The sequence below is a fragment of the Vombatus ursinus genome, unplaced genomic scaffold (genome assembly GCF_900497805.2).
Source record: "Vombatus ursinus unplaced genomic scaffold, bare-nosed wombat genome assembly UNPS02013950.1, whole genome shotgun sequence".
NCBI classification, from domain to species: Eukaryota; Metazoa; Chordata; class Mammalia; order Diprotodontia; family Vombatidae; genus Vombatus; species Vombatus ursinus.
In genome coordinates this window covers 481256-497186 of record NW_020953728.1, presented here as the reverse complement: position 1 = coordinate 497186, position 15931 = coordinate 481256, and the positions used below count along the sequence as shown (strand labels likewise).

The window sequence follows — 15931 nt, the reverse complement described above, 5'->3', positions numbered from 1 at the left end:
TGACCTGGAAAATAGATCAAAGAGAGATAATTTAAGAATTATTGGACTACATGAAAGCTATGATCAAAGAAAGTGTCTGGACATCATATTTCAAGAAATTACAAACAAAAACTGCCCCAATATCTTAGATCCAAAGGGTAAAATAAAGAATGAAAGAATTTGTCAATCACCTCCTAAAAGAGATCTCAAAATGAAAGCTCCCAGGAACATTATGGCTGAATTACAGAGATCCCAGCTCAAAGATACAATACTTCAAGGAGTCAGTAAAAAAAACATTCAAATATCATGGGGCCGCATTCAGGATCACACAAAATTTAACAATTTCTGCGTTAAAGGAGTGGAAAGCCTGCAATATGATATTGAGGAAAGCAAAGAAGCTAGTATTGCAACCAAAAATCTCCTACCCAGCAAAACTGAGTGTAATCTGTCAGACAAAAAATGCATATTAAATGAAACAGAGGACTTTCAGGCATTCCTGATGAAAAGACCAGAGCTGAATAGAAAACTTAACGTTAAACAGAAGATTCAAGAGAAGGATAAAAAGGTGAACATGAAAGAATAATCATAAGGAACTCAATAGAATGTTTACATTCCTATATGGGAAGATGATACATGTAACTCCTAATATCTTTATCATTATTAGGGCAGAGAGGGAATAGGAATGAGTTAATTATGTTGGGATGATTTAAAAAAAATGAAGGCATAGGAAAAAAGGATGAACTGGGAGAAGGTGAAGAGAGGAGAATGGGGAAAATGTTCTCACATAAAAGGAATGTGGGAAAGAGCTTTTACAATGGAGGGGGAAATGGCAGGGGGACAGGCAATGCCTGAATCTCATTCTCATCACAATTGTTTCAAAGAATGAAGAATATATACACACACTCAGCTGTATATAGAAATGTAACTTTCCCAACAGGGAAAAGAAGGGGAAGATGATAATAGAAAGAGATGAGATGTTAAAAGGGAGAATGGAATAAGGGAGGTAGTGGTTAGAAGCAAAACAGACTTTTCAGTAGAGTCAGAATAGAGTGGGGGAGGAATGAGAAATAAGATAAGGGAATAGAGGAAAATACATAGTAATCATAACTGTGAATGTGAATGCGATGAACTCACTGATAAAACAGAAGCATAGTAGACTATATTGGAAACCAGAATCCAACAATATGTTGTCCACAAGAGACACACTTGAAATAAAAAGATACATATATAGAATTAAAATAAAGAGCTGGAGCAGAATCAAATGAGCTTCACTAAAGTAAAAAAAGGCAGAGGTAGCAATCATGATCTAAGACAAAATATTTTGCTAAAAGGTACTATTGACAATGAAATAATATCAAAAACTTTTATAGCAAGTTTCTCTGATAAAGACCTCATTTGTCACATATACACTGAGTTCTCTACCAGCCAGCACCACATCATCATATGTAGAACCATTGGTTACAGCAAATGACAAAAATTTGAATACTATGGATAAATTCACTTACTTTGGCAGTATACTTTCCAGGGATGTACAAACAGATGATGAGGTTGACAAATGTATTGCCAGAGCAAGCTCAGTGTTTGGAAGGCTTTGAAGCAAAGTGTGGGAGAGAAGAGGTATTAGACTGCCTAACAAACTGAAGGTCTACAGAGCTGTTGTGCTGACCTCATTGTTGCATGCTTGTGAAACCTGGACAGGATACCAGCATAATGCCAGGAAACAGAATTTCTTCCATTTGAATTGCCTTCGGAAAATTCTGGCAAGATCACCTGGCAAGATAAAAAACACTGAGGTGCTTTCTTGAGTAAAACTGCCAAGCACCAAAACTCTACTGCAGATAGCATGACTCCAATGGGCTGGCCACAATATTCAAATGTCAAAGGTACATTTGCCTAAAAGACTATTTTATGGAGAACTCATAAAAAGCAAGCACTTACAAGGAGGTCAGAAGCAGCAATAAAAGGGCACTGTCTAGGTTTTTCTGAAGAACTTTGGAATTGATTGAGAGACATAGGAGACACTGGCAAAGGAACACCCAGCATGGAGTGCCTGAATCAAAGAGGGCACTATGCTCTTTGAAGGAAGCAGAATTGGAGTATCTCCAAAGATACGCGAGATGCACAAATATAGAAACATCTCAGCTCCAAATATTCACTTGGACTATTTATGCCTGGCCTGTGATAGAGACTTTTGAAGTCATATTGGTCTGATTATCCATAGTTGGACATAATGTACCTGGACTCCAATGTAGTGATGTCATTTTGGTCCTCTTCAAGAACAAAAAACAACAACCAACCAAATATAGAACTGAGTCAAATTTACAAAAATAAGCATCATTCCCCAATTGATTAATGATCAAAGGACACATGAACAGGCAGTTTTCAGATGAAGAAATCAAAGCTATCTATAGTCATAAGAAAAAATGCTCTAAATCACTATTGAATAGAGAAAGGCAAATTGAAACAACCCTGATGTACCACCACAAATCTATCAGATTGTCTAACACAACATAAGGGAAAATGGTAAACACCAGAGAGGAGAAAGGAAAAATAAGTACACTAATGAACTGTAGGTGGAGTTGCGAATGGGTCCAACCATTTGGGAAAACAATTTGGAATTATGCCCAAAGGGCTATACCTTTTGACCCACTAGTAGGTCTGTATCCCAAAAAGATCAAAGAAAAAAGGAAAAGGACCTACATGTACAAAAATATTTATAGCAGCTCTTTTTGTGATGACAAAGAACTGGAAATCAAGGGTATGCTCATCAATTGGGAAATGGCTGAACAAGTTGTAGTATGATTGTGATAGAGTACAATTGTGCTATCAGAAATGATGAGGGCGGTGGTTTCAGAAAACAAAACCTAAATGAACTGATACAAAATGAAATGAAAAGAACAGGAGGCCACTGTGAACAGTAATAGCAATATTGTAATGGTGATCAGTTGTGAAGGTCTTGGGTTACTCTGATCAATACAATGATCCAAGACAATTCCAAAGGAGTCATTTTGAAAAATTCCTATCCACTTCCAGAGAGAGAACCAATAAACTCTGAGTGCAATTTTAAGCATAATTTTCACACTTTGTTTTTCTTGTTTTTTTTAATATGGCTAATACAGAAATGTTTTGCATTATTTCATATGCATAATTGATATCACATTGCCTGCCTTGTCAGAGGGTGAGGGAAGATGTGGGAGTGAAGTAGAAAATTTGGAATTCAAAAATTTAAAAGAACTGGTGGACACTGGCTCAGAAAACCACCACCAATCTAACAGAAGAAATCAATTTGTTAAAAATTAGAATTGGGCAAGTAGAAGCTAATGACTGTACAAGACAGCAAGAATCACTCAAACAAAAAGAAAAAAAAGGAAAAAAATAAATGAAAATGTAAAATACCTCATTGGTAAAACAACTGACCTGGAAAATAGATCCAGGAGAGACAATTTAAAAATTATTGGTCTACCTGAAAACCACGATGAAAAGAAACAGCCTGGACAACATCTTTCAGGAAATCATCAAGGAAAACTGCCCCGAGATCCCAGAAACAGAGGGTAAAATAGCCATCAAAAGAATCCATGTGATCACCTCCTGAAAGAAATCCCAAATTGAAAATGCCAAGGAATATAGTAGCCAAATTCCAAAATTACCAGGTCAAAGAGAAAACACTACAAGCAGCCAGAAAGATACAATTTAAATATCATGGAACCACAGTCAGGATTATGTAGGATCTTGAAGCTTCTACATTAAAAGATCATAGGTCATGGAATATGATATTCTGTAAGGCAAAGGAGCTTTGATTACAACCAAGGATAAACTCCCCAGCAAAACTGAGCATAATCTATCAGGGGAGGAGATGTACATTCAACAAAACCTTCCTGATGAAAAGACCAGAGCTCACCAGAAAATTTCATCTTTAAATACAAGACTCAAGAGAGACATAAAAAGGTAAATAGGACAGAAGAAAAAACAATAACATGTTATTAATAAGGACAAACTGTTTACATCCCTACAAGGGGAGATGACACTTGTAACTCTTGAGAACTGTGTTACACCATTTAAAAGGGGTATACATAGACAGAGGGGGAGACAGAAGTTGACTTTGATGTAATGATAAAAAAAAATCAAATTAAGTGGGTTAAATGGATCTAAGTAAATGGAATAAGTGGATCTAATTAAGGGAACTTTCTGGGAGAAAAGCAAAGGAGAAGGCAAACAAGGGTAAATTATGTTACAAGAAAAGGCATAAAAAGCTATTATAGTAGAGGGAAAGAAGGGAGGGATTGTTTGAACCTTACTTCTCATCAGATTTGGCTCAAGGAGGGAATAACATAATCAGGTATAGAAATCTAACTTACCATATGCAGTAGCAGGGAAAAGGGAAAGAAAAGGGAGGAAGGATAAGAGGGGGGAAAGAAGTAGTATGGGTAAAGGGGAAGAAAAGAGAGGGAGCTAGCAGAAGGGAGGGTGTACTAAGGGAGACGGTGGACAAAAGCAAAACACTAGTGAGGAGGGAAAGGGAGAAAAGAGAAAGAAAAGCATAAATGGGGGCAGGGTGGGAAATAGGATGGAGAGAAAGACAGATAGTAATCACAACTGTGAATATGGGATAAACTCTCCCATAAAACAGAAGTGGATAGCAGAGTGGATTAAAAATCATAATTGTTTAAAAGAAACACATTTGAAACAGAGAGATACACACAGAGTAAAGGTAAAAAGCAGGAGCAGAATATATTATGCTTCAGCTGAAGTAAAAAAAAAAAAAGTAGGGGGAGCAATACTGATCTCAGCAAAGAAAAAGCACAAGTAGACCTAATTAAAAGAGATAAGGAAAGAAACTCCATATTGCTACAAGTTACCATAAACAACAAAGTAATATCAATACTAAACATATATGCACCAAGTGGCATGGCATCAAAATTCTTAGAGAAGTTAAATGAGTTCAAGGAGGAAATAGACAGAAAAAACTATACCAGTGGGTGACTTCATCCTCTTCCTCTCTGAACTAGATAAATCTAACCACAAAATAAACAAGAAAGAAGTTAAAGAGGTGAACAGAATTGTAGAAAAGTTAGGTATGGTAGACCTCTGGAGAAAACTGAATGGGGATAGAAAGGAATATACCTTTTTCTCAGAGGTACATGGCACCTACACAAAAAATGACCACATATTAGGGCATAAAAGGTTCACAATCCAATGCAGAAAAGCAGAAATATTAAATGCATTCTTTTCTGCTTATGATGCAATAAAAATTACATGTAATAAAGGGCCATGGAAACATAGACTAAAAATTAATTGGAAACTAACCTAATCCAAAAGAATGAGTGGGTCAAACAACAAATCATAGAAACAATCAATAACTCTATCCAAGAGAATGACAATAATGACACAACATACCAAAACTCATGGGATGCAGCCAAGGGTGTTCTTGGGGGGAAATTCTATATCTCTAAATGCTTACCTGAATAAAATAAAGAAAGAGGAGATCAGTGAATTGGCATGCAACTAAAAAAGCTAGAAAAGGAACAAACTAAATATCCCCAATTAAATACCAAATTAGAAATCCTGAAAATCAAAGGAGAAATCAATAAAATCGCAAGTAAGAAAACTATTGAACAAGAAATAAAACTAAGGGCTGGTTTCATGAAAAAAAAACAATAAAATAGATAAAACTTTGGTTAATTTGATTTAAAAAAAAGAAAGAAAACAAATTACCAGTATCAAAAATGAAAAGGGTGAATTCACCACCAATGAAGAGGAAATTAAAACAATAATTAGGAGCTATTTTGCTCAACTATATGCCAATAAATCTATGTGAAATGAATGAATATTTACAAAAAATATAAATTGCCCAGATTAACAGAAAAAAGGAAATAAAACACTTACATAACCCCATTTTAGAAAAAAGAAATTGAACAAGCAATCAATGAACTCCCTAAGAAAAAATCTCCAGGGTCAGATGGAATCAATTTTACCAAACATTTAAGGAACAATAACTATATAAACCATTTGGAAAAGTAGGTAAAGAAGGAGTCCAACCAAATTCCTTTTATGACACAAATATGGTACTGAGACCTAAACCAGGAAGAGTAGAAACAGAGAAAGAAAATTATAGACCAATTTCCTTAATGCATAGAGATATGAAAATTTTAAATACAATATTAGCAGCAGATTACAGCAACTTATAATGAGGATAATACACTATGACCAGGTGTAATTTACACCAAGAATGCAGGGCTGGTTCAACATTAGGAAAACTATCAGCATAATTGACCATATCAATAACAAAACCAACAGAAAGCATATGATTAATCTCAATAAATGCAGAAAAAGCTTTTGAAAAAATACAGTACCCATTCCTATTAAAAAACAGTAGAGAATATAGGAATAAATTCAGTTTTCCTTAAAACGATAAGTTGTATCTATCTAAAACCATCAGCAAGCATTTTATGTAATGGGGATACGCTAGAAGCTTTCCCAATAAGATGAGAGTGAAGCAAGGATACACATTATCACCTCTATTATTTAGTATTTTACTATAAATGTTAGCTTTAACAATAAGAGAAGAAAAAAATTGGACAAATTAGAATAGGCAATGAGGAAACAAAACTATTCCTCTTTGCAGATAACAGTATACTTAGAGAATCCTAGAGAATCAACTAAAAAACTACTTGAAATAATTAATAACTTTGGCAAAGTTGCAGGATACAAAATAAACCCACATGAATCACTGGCATTTCCATATACTACCAATAAAACCCAGCAGCAAGAGGTAGAAAGAGAAATTCCATTTAAAATTACTGTAGATAATATAAAATATTTGGGACCCTCTCTGCTAAGACAAATTCAGGAACGATATGAACACAATTACAAAATGTTTTTCACTCAATGAAAGTCAGGTCTAAATAACTGGAAAAATATCAATTCTTCATAGGTAGGCCAAGCTAATATAATAAAAATTAATTCTTCCTAAATTAATTTACTTATTCAGTGCCATACCAAACTACCAAAAACTATTTTATAGAGCTAGAAAAAATAATAACAAAATTCATCTGGAAGAACAAAAGAATATCAAGAGAATTAATGCAAAAAAAAATGCAAAGGAAGGTGGCTTAGACATACCAGATCTAAAACTATACCTAAAAAGTTGCAATTATTAAATTATTTAGTACTGACTAAGAATAGAAGAAAAGATGTAAGTATACAATACATTATACAATACAATAGTCATGACCGTAGTTATCTACTATTTGATAAACCCTAAGACTCCAGTTTCTGCAATAGGAACTCATTATTTGACAAAAATTGCTGAGAAAACTGGAAAATAGTATTGCAGAAAATAGGCATAGACCAGTGTCTTACACTGTATACCAAGATAAGGTCAAAATGGGTATATGGTTTAGACATAAAGTAAGCAAATTAGGAGAGCAAGGAATAGTTTAACTGTCAGATCTATGGAGAAGGGAAGAATTTCTAACCAAACAAAAGATAGAGAACATAATGAAATGCAAAATGGATCGTTCTGATTACATTAAATTAAAAAAATTTTGCACAAACAAAACGAATGCAACCAAGATTATAAGGGATGCAGAAAGCCGGGAAACAATTTTTACAGCCAGTGTCTCTGATAAAGGCCTCATTTCTAAAATATATAGAGAACTGAGTCAAATTTATAAGAATGCAAGTCATTCCCCAATTAATAAATGGTCAAAGGATATGATGATGGAGTTTTGAACTGATACAACCATTCTGTAGAACAATTTGGAACTATGCACAAAGAGAAATCAAACTGTGCCTATTCTTTGATCCAGCAAATTTTTCTGAAGTCTACCTGCTCATCATTTCTTATGGTAGTTCAGCCAACAATTGTTCAGCCATTCCCCAATTGATGGGTATCCCCTCAGTTTCCAATTCTTAGCCACTACAAAAAGAGCTGCTATAAATATTTTTGGACATGTGGATCCTTTTCCCTTTTTTGTGATCTCTTTGAAATATAGATCTAGTAGTGGTATTGTTGGATCAAAGGGTAGGCACAGTTTGATTGCCCTTTGTGCATAATTCTAAATTGTTCTCCAGAAAGGTTGGGTCATATTTCCATGTCAGTCATATTGTGAAAAAAAAAAAACAAATTCCATTTGTAAATTCATCTGACGACCCTGGAGATTTTTTCTTAGGGAGTTCATTGATGGCTCGTTCAATTTCTTTTTTTTTTCTAAAACAGAGTTAAGTGTTTTATTTCCTTTTATGTTAATCTGGGCAATTTATATTTTTGTAAATATTCATTCATTTCACTTAGATTTATTGGCATACAGTTGGGAAAATAGCTTCTAATTATTGTTTTAATTTCCTCTTCATTGGTGGTGAATTCACCCTTTTCATTTTTGATACTGGCAATTTGGTTTTCTTCTTTCTTTTTTTTAAATCAAATTAACCAAAGGTTTACATATTTTATTAGTTTTTTCATGAAACCAGCTCTTAGTTTTATTTCTTGTTCAATAGTTTTCTTACTTGCAATTCTATTGATTTCTCCTTTGATTTTCAGGATTTCTAATTTGGTATTTAATTGGGGATTTAATTTGTTCCTTTTCTAGCTTTTTCAATTGCCCAATTCATTGATCTTCTCATTCTTTACTTTATTCAGGTAAGCACTCAGGGATATAGAATTTCCCCCTAAGAACAGCTTTGGTTACATCTCATAAGTTTTGGTATGTTGTTTCATTATTGTCATTGAGAAGGCAAGCAATTTCATATAGGTTATGATACAGGTGCACTCATGCAAAACATATTTCCATGTCAGTCATGTCGTAAAAGAAAACAAAGACAAAAAAAGATAAAACAAGAAAAAAAAAGTAAAGAAAAAGTAGGCTCCAATCCGCATTTAGACTCCATTAGTTCTTTCACTGGAATTTGTACATATAGATCCTTTTCCTTTTTTTTTTTTTCCATGTCTTTAGGATATAGACCTAGTAGTGGTATTTCTTGGTCAAAGGTTTTATAGCCTCTTGGGCACTGTTCCAAATTGCTCAACAGAATGATTGAATCAGTATACCACTTCACCAACAATGCATTAGTGGTTTAATTTTCCCACATCCCCTCCAACATTTTCTTTTTCTGTCACATTAGGTACTCTGGTAGGTGTGGGTGGGAGCTCAGAGTTGTTTTAATAACAAAATAATAGCCATTCTCTAGGATGAAGTTTTTGATTGTTTCTATGATTTGCTGTACTCTCCTGGCCGGTGCTCTGGTCTGTGAGCAGCCACAAACATGCTTTTTTTCACTGGAACTGTGACCAAGGTCCTTGTTCCCCTGCAGTCATAAGCTTTGGTGTGCTAGTGCTGTCCTTGCTCTGGGATTCACACCTGGGATGGTGACCCTAATCCAAGTATGGGCACTGCAACAGAATCCTGCCCCTGGTGCCAGCAGAAGGACTGCTATAATCTCCCCTTACTGTCTGTGGTCTGAGAGGCCTGGAAAACACTACTGCCACCACTGATTCAACTACCCTAAGGCCTAGTGCTGGTTTGCTGGGGTGCAGCCTGTGCTGGACTAAGCTCCATTCTCCCCCTAGTGCAACAGACCTTTACTGCTGAACTTCTAAATTGTCTTAGACTGCAAAATTATTTCACCCCATGCTTTTGTGGGTTCTGCTGCTTCAAAGTTTGTTTTAAGCAATATTTAAAGTTGTTTGGAGGGGTTTGGGAACTCAGGAGAGTCCCTGCCTTTGCTCCATTATCTTTGCCCCACATTTATGTTGATGTAATTTTCCAGGTTATATTTCTTCACTTCCTATATGTCTTTTGATACTTCTCTATTTCCTTCATATTTATGTTATCTTATATAAAGTAATACTCTATTACATTTAAGTTGAACAATTTGTTTAGTTTTTCCTCAATTAATGGACATTTAATTTGTGGTTCCAGTTTGTTAATTATTTCATATTTATCTTGTACATACCTTGCTTTGTATACATATTTTTACATGTTGTTTCCTCCATTTGATTGTAAGCTTCTTGAAGGCAAAGACTTTGTTCGTCTTTTTATATCCCTAACACTTAGCAAAATGCTGGGCACATAGCAGGCACTTAATAAACGTTTACTGATTGTGTTAATGGAACCTTTTTTCTGTCTTTTACCTCCTTTCCTTCTCCTCTGCCTACTAAGTAATGAGACATTTTGGATCATGATCCTACCGTCCACGTTAATGATATCTCCCAGCTTTGTTACATCTGCAAACTTAATAAGCAGACTGTAATAACAGTCTATAATAAGCTGATTATATTATTATAAATTTGAAGTGACACTGGAAATACCAGTGTTTCTGAAAGAGAATTTATGGAAGAACTAATGTACTTTCCTTATAATTATTTCTTTCCAAATTTAATGTTTGGAAAGGTCCAAATCATGTTCATCTATAATCAGTATTCTACTCCCTCCTCTCTACCTTCTCCAAACCCTCCACACTAATTGCCTTGCTACACACACCAGAAACCAGGTCCTGCAGGAACTTCCACCCTAGGGCATGACTGATGACTACCTCTCCAAAAGTATTATTTTAGGCAAGCCCCCAATTATGCTTCTCTTTACTCCCTCCTTTTCAGGCATCTCCTCTATAACCTCACCAACTCCCTTGTTATCAGTAAATAAATATTCGTTAATCTCCTGCTATGTTCAGGCCCTGTGTTAAATGCTGGGGAGAGAAAAAAGAGGCGAAAGACAGTCTCTGACCTCAAAGACCTGCAATGTAATTGGGGATGTAACATGTAAACAAATACATACAAAGCAAGGTCACTCTCTCTCTTACACCCACACACACACACCCCCATACACCCACACACACACACCATGTGTATGTGTGGGTGTGTGGGTGTGTGTATTATAAATAGGAAATAATTAACAGAGCGAAGGTACTAGAATAAGAGGTGTTGGGGAAGGCTTCCTGTAGAAGGTAGGATTTTAGTTAGGACTTAAAGTAAGCGTAGTAGGTAAGTAGTAGGAGAGGAGGAAGGAGAGTATTCCAGGAATGGGAACAACCAGAGAGAATGCCCAATACTGAGAGACGGAATGACTTATTCATGGAACAGTCAGGAAGCCAGTGTCATTCGATCAATGAGTACACGTCAGAGAATAATGTGTAAGACTAGAAAGGTAGGAAGGGGCTAGGTTATGAAGGGCTTTGAATGACAATCAGTGCATTTTGTATTTGATCCTGGAGGCAACAGGGAGCTACTGGAGTTTTTTGAGTGGGGGAGGGAGGACGACATGGTTACCCCTATGTTTTGGAAAATCACTTAGGCGGCTGAATGGGGGATAGATTGGAATAGGGAGAGACTTGAGGCAGGCACACCCACCAGCAGGCTACTGTAGTAATCTAGACATGAGGTGATTGAGGGACTACACTGAATTGAGTGGTGGCAGTGTCAGAGGAAAGAATGGGGCAAATTCAAGAGATACTGCAAATGTGAAATTGACAGACCTTGGCAAAAACTTGGATATGGGGGGGAGGTGTTATTTAGAGAGAGTGTCAAAAGCGTCACAGAGGTCAAGGAAAATGAGGATTGAGAAAAGGCCATTGGATTAAGCAATTAAGAGACAGTAACTTTGGAGAAAGTAGTTTGGGTGGAATGACAAGGTGGAAGAAAGATTGTAACGTTAGGAAGAGAATGAGACGAGAGAAAGTGGAGGCACCTTTTGTAGACAGCCTTTTTAAAGAATTTAGCTACAAAGGTCAGAAGAAATATAGGATAACAGCAGGGACGTTATGGTAAAGTTCTTTTCAGAACAGGGAGGGCACAGGCGTGTTTCTAGGCAGTAGGAAATGAACAAGAAGGAGAGATTGAAAATAAGTGAATCAATGACAGAAACAACAAGAATTATATTATTATTTCAATAGATGCATAACAAATTTTTGATAAAATACAACATTCATTCCTATTAAAAAAAAAACTCTAGAAAGTATAGGAATAAATGGAGTTTTCCTTAAAATAACAAGTAGTATCTATCCAAAACGATCAGCAAGCATTATCTATAATGGGGATAAACTAGAAGCCTTCCCAGTAAGACCAGGGGCATGTCACTTAACCCCAAATGCCTCTCTAAAAACAAAAACCAAAAACCAAAAACAAAAAAACAAGTAAAGGGATTAGCCTTGTAAGGGGTAGGGCTACTTTATCATGTGAGACAGGAGTGAAAGAAGAGAAAGTGGTAGCAGGCACCAGAGCAATAGGCAATATGAAAGAAAGGAGAAGAGGCTTCTTAAACTTATTTGTGTCATGGATCCCTTTGGCAGTCTGGTGAAGTCTATGGATCCCTTATCAGAACAGTGTTTTTAAATGCATAAAACAAAATATATAGGATTACCAAATTAATTCTTAATTGTTAATTCCTTAAGAGTACTCTTTGTAGCAAAGTGCTTAGCAATGTCTACCATATAGTAGGCACTTAATATTGATTGACTGTCTGAAATACAGTTATGAAAACGTTTGTTACAAAGTTCATAAACTGAGGCAGCTAGGTGGTGCAATGGATAGAGCTCTGGCTTTGGAGTCAGGAGGACCTGAGTTCAAATCTGGCCTCAGGCACCTTATGCTTACTAGCTGTGTGACCCTGGGCAAGTCACTTAACCCCAATTGCCTCACCAAAAAACCAAAAACAACAAAAAACAAACAAACAAAAAAGTTCATAAACTCCAGGTTAAGAACCCCTGAATTATTTCTTCCTAACTCCAAGTCTAACAACTTCATCCTGACTGTCTATCCCCTACATTTTCTGTTTCAAACTTTTTTTCTAAATAAAATCACCTTATCTCCATGGGATTATCAGATCCCACTGCCAATTTTTTTAAGAAAGCAGATTTTGGTGCTGGTAGGAGGGCAAGATTTAAAAAACAAACTATTGAAGGCCTATAATCTGTTTCTGTTTTCTACACTATACTTTTAAAAGGGTTATGGCAAACTGAGAAAAATTCAATATTGTCTTCTCAGCAAAGGTCTAGGACACATGTCTAGCTCTATGAGAGGCTTGAACCCTTTATTACAAAGCCTGTAATCTCATCAGTTTAGTTGGAGTATTCCTCTACTTTATCAGATCACCAGTGATCATAGAAATGTTGACATTTAGCAAGTTCTTTGTAACCAGGAGTATTATCAGCCTCTTGCTACCGTTAACACACAGCCTCCTTTTAGCTGAGGGAGTTCCCATTGTCTAGGTAGGACTGCAAGGGGAACTCAGGGGACTTTTTGATCTTGTTGTTGAGGTAGTTGGACTTATGTTTCTTTTGATCCAAATTCTAACTAAGAAAGCGTTGCAACAGAAATAAAATTACAAGTGGTAGTTTGGTGTAGTCAAAACATTACCTTTAATATGATATTTTTAGTATATTTGAATAGACTTTTGTAGGCTTCCTCAGGAATTTATTCACCATTCATGAAAAGATTGAGTCTATGAGAAAAAGAGTTCTGAGTTCCAAACTACATTCTCTAGAATAAATTTTTGTAACAAAATCTGTTTTAAATTTGAAGACTAACTGTATTCAAATAGTTCTAGACTCCTAGAAGAAAATTTAAAAGGAAGGGGTTTTATTCATGCACAAACAATGATGATTCACATTTTGACAAATAAAGAACATATTATATTATGCAGGAAATCATGAATGGATAGGCAGAAGACGAAATGGAAAGAAACTCAAACCAATTTTTTTAATCATGGGAAGCAAATGTAATCTAATTGTAAATTACACTAGAGTTTAGACCTGCAATAAGTCTAAAATTTGTGTTATTCTTCAGTATAGAAAATAATGTTTCTCAAATTTCCCTTCTTGAATAATTTGGAATAATAAGATTTTACATTTGCTTCCACAGAATCTTCAAATAAGAAAACATAATATATTTTAAAAATTAAGTTACTTTATGAACACTGTCTTTCAAGCAAGTATGAAATATGCATAAAATGGGCATTTCTCATTTTAACAGTACCCTTGGGTATGAATAAAGGTAACAAAAGGAAAAAATGCTTTCGTAATATCCAAACTGCTTTCACAATGTTATTTTCTAAATTTCCACTTATCCCAGTGGAAATCAATATGATTTTTTAAAATGGCTATACTTTGGGGGGAAGGGAGAGGGCATTCAGTTTATCTGGTTCACTTAAGAGACTAACCATGGTCAAGTATTTAATAGACTTGAAATATTCCTTTTTATATTTCTCCTGGTTTATTAGAAACTTTACAATTGAATTTCCAGACCAGTAACTTACCTGCTAAGCTGCCAAGTGTAAGTTTTCTTCGGCCCACTTTCTCAACAAGCCAGACTCCTATTAGTGTGAAGATGAAATTTGTGAAAGCTGTAACTGAGGCTAGCCATATTGCAAGTCTATCATCTTCAACTCCTGACATCTGCAAAATGGTTGCACTGTAATACCTATAAGGTAAGAACAGAAACAAGAATTTTTTTCTTGTAGTTATGTTAGTAAGAGACAAAGTCAACCAGACATAAAACTACATATAAACTCACCTCATAAACCCTGGGAAGATCTGTAGTAATAATGACAAATTAACCATAACTTGGTGTAGAGGCTAGAGTTACAGAATGAGAGATGGAGACACAAGTATTGCCAGTGTGTTGATTCGTTTTTTGGATAATACATTAGAAATGAAGACATAAGGTAGGAGCTAGGGGGCAGTAGGTTAGTGGGTACTGCTTTGCTGTATGTCTTTCATTCTTGAAGAAGACCATGACATCAGGGAGGTGATGTCATGACATACAAGTGAATTGGATTTAAGTGAGGGAGGGCTGTCCAGAGTTACCAGCCTCACTTTCTCTTTTGAAGCCATCTGGGTCCAGTGGCCAAATATTGATCAGGACAACTAGAGATGACCCAGGATACAGTGGGGAAACCTTGGCCTTTTCAAGCTAAGGTCTTTAACAGGTCTCAGTTTGACTGAGGCAGTGCCCATTCAGTGGTTAAGGCTTAACAAAATGAGGCAAAGAATGGCTTCTTTAAAAAAAAGAATAGATATGGGAGGGGAAAACCTTCAGGGTTTCTGGCCAAAACAGAAACAACTATTATTTACATTCATTCTGAGCCAGTCAGGGTCCAAACAGTGACCAAGTAGGGCTAGGTCTGGGACCAGAGTGATCTGGGGCTAAGGTTGGTCTTAAAGAGAAAAGAACAACAACAACAACAAAAACCCATAAAACAGAAGTTTCAGAGATAGGCAAAAAACAAAGGAATCAATAAAATATTATTGGGGCAGCTAGGTGGCACAATGGATAGAGCACTGGCGCTGGAATCAGGAGGACCTGAGTTCAAATCCAGCCTCAGACACATAAAACTCATTAGCTGTGTGACTTTGGGCAAGTCACTTAACCTCATCTGCCTCATATAAAAAATATATATACATAGGTACATATATATTATTAAAGTAAACAAAAGTGCTGAGGGAAATATAAATAGAGGAAATTTGTCAATACTTTGTTAAATTATGTATATTTATGTATTTCATAAAAACAAAGTGGATATAACTGGTTGACAGTTTGTATGCTTTTTTGTTTTCCTTTATCTGATAAATGTTGATTATTAAACTCACAATGAAAAGAAAATATAATTTTAAAAGATACATTTATCTTATACTGAATTGTTAAAAATATTAGATGCTTGGAAATTTTGTTATAAGGCAGAACTTAACTAAAACATTTCATAAGGATAGATTTTTTTTGAAGTTGAGTTTTTATATTTACATGGTATGATAGGATCATGATCAATCAGGGTTCCCCCTGCCATATAGTGTGATAGCATCATTGTTTCCTTGATGATACTTCTTTCTTCCAACCCACAATATGGGGAGGCTTTACCTAAATAGAAGACAAAGCTGTCCTTAGGATAGAGTTGACTTATGTGATTGGCCCCAGCTTTCTAGATGTAACTTAATTCTCCACTATTCCCTTCCATCACACCCCTCC

The 15931-nt window shown here is 35.6% G+C and overlaps 1 protein-coding gene across 1 annotated transcript in view; it reads right to left on the bottom strand.

Moving 5' to 3' along the window:
* Nucleotides 1-15931, bottom strand: part of SLC2A13 (solute carrier family 2 member 13) — a 256475-nt gene that overhangs the window by 132903 nt on the left and 107641 nt on the right. The window contains exon 5 of the mRNA XM_027858988.1: nucleotides 14226-14389. Within this exon, the coding sequence (XP_027714789.1) occupies nucleotides 14226-14389 (164 nt within the window). The remainder of the gene's footprint in view (nucleotides 1-14225; nucleotides 14390-15931) is intronic.